Here is a 5,030-nt window from a genome sequence, read left to right as displayed (position 1 = left end):
AAACTCATTAGTCAACAGAGCCAAATATCAACAGTACAATGATTGAAATTTCTTTTGAGAGCCAAATTTTTTAAACTTAAACTATATAGGTAGGTACATTGTTATTAAATTAATTAGGGTAATCCTGAGGCTTAGGAAGAGCCACACTCAGGGGGCCAAAGAGCCGCATGTGGCTCGCGAACCGTAATTTGCCGACCACGGGTCTAGCCTATGCTGTAGGCAGGGAATATTTTAGAGAGAACCAAGAGAAAAAGGAAGAGAACAGTTTTGGAACTTCTCCCATTAGTGGATAAGCTCAATCACCCTACCCTTGCTCTTAATGGACCAAAAGGCTAGCAGGGTTGCTATTGGCCTGGCCCCTGACCACACACACCTAGTAACCCCTAGACTCACACGGCGGTGATGGTTGCCACAGTCTTGAGACTTGCTGGGTTCCGGATCATCTTGTCCAGGGTGTTGACAATCTCAGCAAAGCGGGGCCGGCTATTACGGTCCTTCTGCCAACAGTCCAGCATGAGCTGGTGTAGAGCAGCTGGGCAGTCCATGGGCGGGGGCAGCCGGTAGTCCTGCTCAATGGCATTGATGACCTACAGGCACACACATGGGAACAGGTATGATTGGGTGATGAGCCATCAGCCAGTCATTCACAAATTAACCCCCAAGGATGGAGCCTGCCTGACCCAAGTGCCCTCATTCTATGCTCATGTACTTCCTACCATAATAAGATGTGATGTGTACTTGGCTTTTCTCCGTAGACTGTGGGCTCCTAGAAAGCTGGGACCACATCTTAATTGTCCCTTTGTATCTCTAGCACCAGTGCTGAGCCAGATGCACACTAGATCTCTGTAACTGTTTATTGAAGAATAATCTGGTTAATTGGCTTGAACTTCTTTTTTTAAGAGGACACTGACCCAATTCTGCCTTGCTGGCAGCTAGTGGCGCCAGGGCAAATGAAACAATGGCACATGGGAAACCCAGTAAACCCACTATTTATAACAGACACCACCAAAACTTGTGGTGGCCTCTTCCTTTTACTGTTAAGCAAAGAAATGGAAGGAAGGAATCAGGACTTGATGAAGCCCTTACTCCATGCAAGGGGCTTTCTGATCATTTGCCTTAATTTTCAAGAGGCAGCAACTGGGATTGGGTTGAAGGATTTGGTTAAACAAATTGGTTCAGGACAATAAAAATGGTCAATTAACAAGGTGGTCCACAATCAATATCTCCAATCAGGTTTTGCAGACTCCAGAGGATAATTTTGTAAAGGTTTTAGGATCTTCATGTACTTTTGTCTGTTGTTCAGGTCATAGTAATTGTTTTTCACCCTTTACTTCTTAATTCCAATTCATTTAAATCAATTATGTCTGCTCTGTGCTTTTTGTAATAGAAAAAAAAATAATTGTAGATGACCCAGTGCTACACCTACGGATTTATTATGATATAACACAATGGAAAAACTGGAATTCAATGCAGGCCTTCCAGTGATGTTGCAAAAATGTACCTATTTAAATGGAAATATACTCATAGTGTAATATTAGGCAAAAGAACAGGCTGCATAACTGCAGACATGGCATAATCTTGCTTTTGTAAAAAACTAAAACCAAACAAAAAAACAATAATTATACACACGCATAGAAAAGACCTTGGAAAGATATATACCACAGAGTTAATGGTGGTTGCCTCTGGGCAGGTAGCAACATGAGTGCTCTTTATGCTTTTCTTTTTGCTTATTTTCTGTAATAATTATGCATTGATTTTATATTAAAATAAACAGTTAAAGCATCTTAAACAACAAAGGAAATAATTTGGGGTTCAGTGATTTTCATGTGTTTTTGCCTCTAAATAATGTCAGGTTCATTTTGACTGATTATGCTTATGGGTGTGAATTGGTCAGAAAGTGAATATTGTCAATCAGTTTCTATTTTTACAAATTTTATGCATAGTGGATCTATCAGATATGAGATGGGGCATGAGATAATATGATAACCTGAAGTCATTAGACATAATCAAGGTGTATTTTTCCTTGTGTTCAATATGGCAGAAAAACAAACAAGCATATAAACCATGCCAATATTATCACTACATAAAATTCAGTGATTGGAAACATTTACTTTTTTTTTTTTAAATGGGAACATTCACTTTTAAATTATGTTTCCTCACCACCAAATTTTTCTTTGCCGAACTACTGTCAATTGAATTACCTGGTATCTTCATAAGAAGTCACTGTAGCCCCATTTTCCCCAGGAGGAAATGGAGGCAAACCTGGCGAAGTGAGTTGCTTGAGGGCACACAGCTAGTAAATGATAGGGCTGGGACTAAATCCCAGGGGTATCTGATTTGGTACCTGGATAACCCAAAGCCCACTTTTCCCCAGGCCTCCGTGGGGCTGCCATTGTAATCTCGGCCTGGCAGCTATTTGAAGTCCTCATAGCCAGAAGCAGGGGTACTGGGCTAAACCAAGTAGTCCGTGAGAATGAACTGCCGGGCAGCATTCCCATCAGCCAGGCTTAGACACCAGCACCCTTCGCCAGCTCCTTCCAGACAGCAGCCAGATTGTGAGAGGCCCTCCTCACTGTGGAGCCAGTGGAATTCCCCACGGAATTGTCCCGCAAGCTCTGGGTTGCCTAAGCACAAGCTAGGTGGGGACAGCAGGAGGGACTAGTCTCTAAATTCAACATCTCACAAGGCTAGTCCCCCCACCACCACCCCCTCCCCAAATCATCCAGTTCAGGGCAGCTCATGTTCCCTTAAACAGCTGGTATCTCTGCTCAAATTATTTCATGCCAGAGCCCCAAATCCTAATTTTCCGCACTGACAAGACTACTCTCCCGTCTGCCTTTAAAAGGAAGGAGCCCTGGAGTCAGGACCCGTGTGCAGAGGCACGGCTCCATAGTGTGAGCAGCCGGCCAAGCACTGCTGGCGGAGCATCGAGAGACTGGACCCCACGTAGGCACTGAATCTCCTGCCTGACCTTCAGGCTGAAGGCAGCTTAGCTGTTTTCCCCTTGTCTCCTCTGCAGGCTACCTCATGGGGTTTTGGGAAGACTGTCCTGGCCTTTGCTTTTATGTTTCCTCTGTTGTGCTCTTTCTTTTTAAGAAGAAATCAAAGAGCCGTTGCAGGTCTGCCAGAAAAGCAGGTGCAGGTGTTGTGTTGGCGAGGGGAGGGCACTATGATTAGGGGCACAGACCTTGGAGGCCTGGGTTCAAATCCTTGTTCCATTTCTTACTAGTGTCAGACACCTGGCAAAGTCACATGACCTGAAACTGCACAGGAAGGGTTGTTAGAGATTAAATGACTCAGTGTGTATACATATGGAGGTGGTGTATACATACGGAGCTCCACAGTAGAAAGGATCCCTGTATTACATGGAGGCCGTGCTTTGTGCCAGACCCATCCTAGTAGATGTCATCTCTGCAAAGAGGGTCACTGACCTGCTACTAGACATTGGGAGGTCCAGTAAGATGGCATGTGAACCCCCTTTTATGCTCATGTTTGCAAAATGTGACTTGATTCCATTTGCTCTTCTAGATAATTACATTGTTATTACTCTGGGAGCATTGATGCTTCTTGTACTTATGGCAAAAAAGAAAATGCCTTTACCCTCCAACCCCCAAAGAAAAACTACCCTAGGTCATTAACTCATGTGTGGATAGCACTTGTCTCCTCAAATCTTTCATTGAAGTGCTATGCCTTTGGAGAATTTGATTCCCATTTTAAGGATCTGGATGTTTTCCAAATCTTCTGAGTGCCTGTAACTTAGAATAAAATTAAAGCATCAAGTCCAGGCCTCTAATGGGGCTTTGTGATCAATCTCTGTCATAGCTGCCTCGCTAGCAGGTGTGGAAAACAGGGAGGAGACATAGAAACACACCTGGCCATTGGATGGCTTCACACCAGTGACCACGTTTGAATTGTGTGGAAAGCGTGGCCCCGGAGTGGAGGCATAGAGTACTCTACTGAGCAACACTGAAAACCGGAGTGAGTCCTGGGCTACTCCGACCTTGGCCTACAAGAGGATGAGATGAGTGGATGCTGAAAAGACCGGAGATCTTTTGATGAGATCAGATCGTGTTTCTAGAGAGGAGAGTGAGGGTGTGGGCCAGGAGAGAACCAGTCCAGGCAGCTGTCACTTAAGCAGGCTGCGCCTCATTTTGAATGGTCTGCAGCAACTGTTTGGGCCATCCTGAAGGTCAGTGTTAGCCAATGCGTTAAAGGGGCAGGGAGGGGAGAGCAGCTGCCTTTGTTCGCCTACACCCAGAGGTGGCAGGTCTGGGGGTTGGGTGGAGACAGGAGTATGTGGTGTGATTCCAGGCGCCGTGGGCACCTACTGAAGTGACTGGCAACTCCTCTGGGAAATGAGCAGAGCCTTCGCCTGCCCTGGAGTCCTCAGTGGAGGCTCCAGACTGCCCCCAGATGTGCATTTCCCATAAGTGAGTTGGGCAGTGGGCGGTACCTGGAGAGTGAAGTGGAGGAGCTCAGGGTAGTGGAGGAACCAGGGCAGAAGGGGTTAAGGTAAGCTCTGATGTTTCAATAAAACAGCAGCTTCTCTCCACAGACACTGCCACTCTCATTATCTCTGTCAATCAGATCCAAGCAGCAGAACTTCCAAGTTCCCTCTCTGGCTGACAAACTCTCTGTACATGTTCAAAGACCTTCCTGGGCTCTGGAAGCCCAATTACCAGCACTCCGACTTGCCTCTGCAATTCTCTTTCTTAAAGCCCTTCAATTGTCATCTGGAAAATCTGTTACTGCCACCTCCTCGGTGGTTTCTGATGAGTGGGGCTGCAGCCGAGTTGCCGGGAGCCCCTCCTGGCTCTCTGCCAGGCCTAAGATGTTTTCTGAATGGGCACAGGTCACCTCCCACCTTCCACAGAGAGCAGAATGGCACTTGGGACAATGCTTAGGAGCTTTTTTTTCCAGAGAAATACAACAAAATTAGAATAAACGGTTACTTTGCAGATGTTCTTATTCCCTTTGAGGCCCAGCTCAAGCGTCAAATATATGGGAAGCTTCCCCACCCAAATGTCCCC

The 5,030-nt window shown here is 45.8% G+C and overlaps 1 protein-coding gene across 1 annotated transcript in view; it reads right to left on the bottom strand.

Moving 5' to 3' along the window:
- Window positions 1-5,030, bottom strand: part of EPHB1 (EPH receptor B1) — a 283,401-nt gene that overhangs the window by 7,204 nt on the left and 271,167 nt on the right. Inside the window, exon 14 of the mRNA XM_006759807.2 lies at window positions 394-587. Coding sequence (XP_006759870.2) covers window positions 394-587 — 194 coding nt within the window. The remainder of the gene's footprint in view (window positions 1-393; window positions 588-5,030) is intronic.

This window comes from Myotis davidii, unplaced genomic scaffold (assembly GCF_000327345.1).
Source record: "Myotis davidii unplaced genomic scaffold, ASM32734v1 scaffold415, whole genome shotgun sequence".
NCBI lineage: Eukaryota > Metazoa > Chordata > Mammalia > Chiroptera > Vespertilionidae > Myotis > Myotis davidii.
This window is presented reverse-complemented; position numbering and strand designations above follow the sequence as displayed.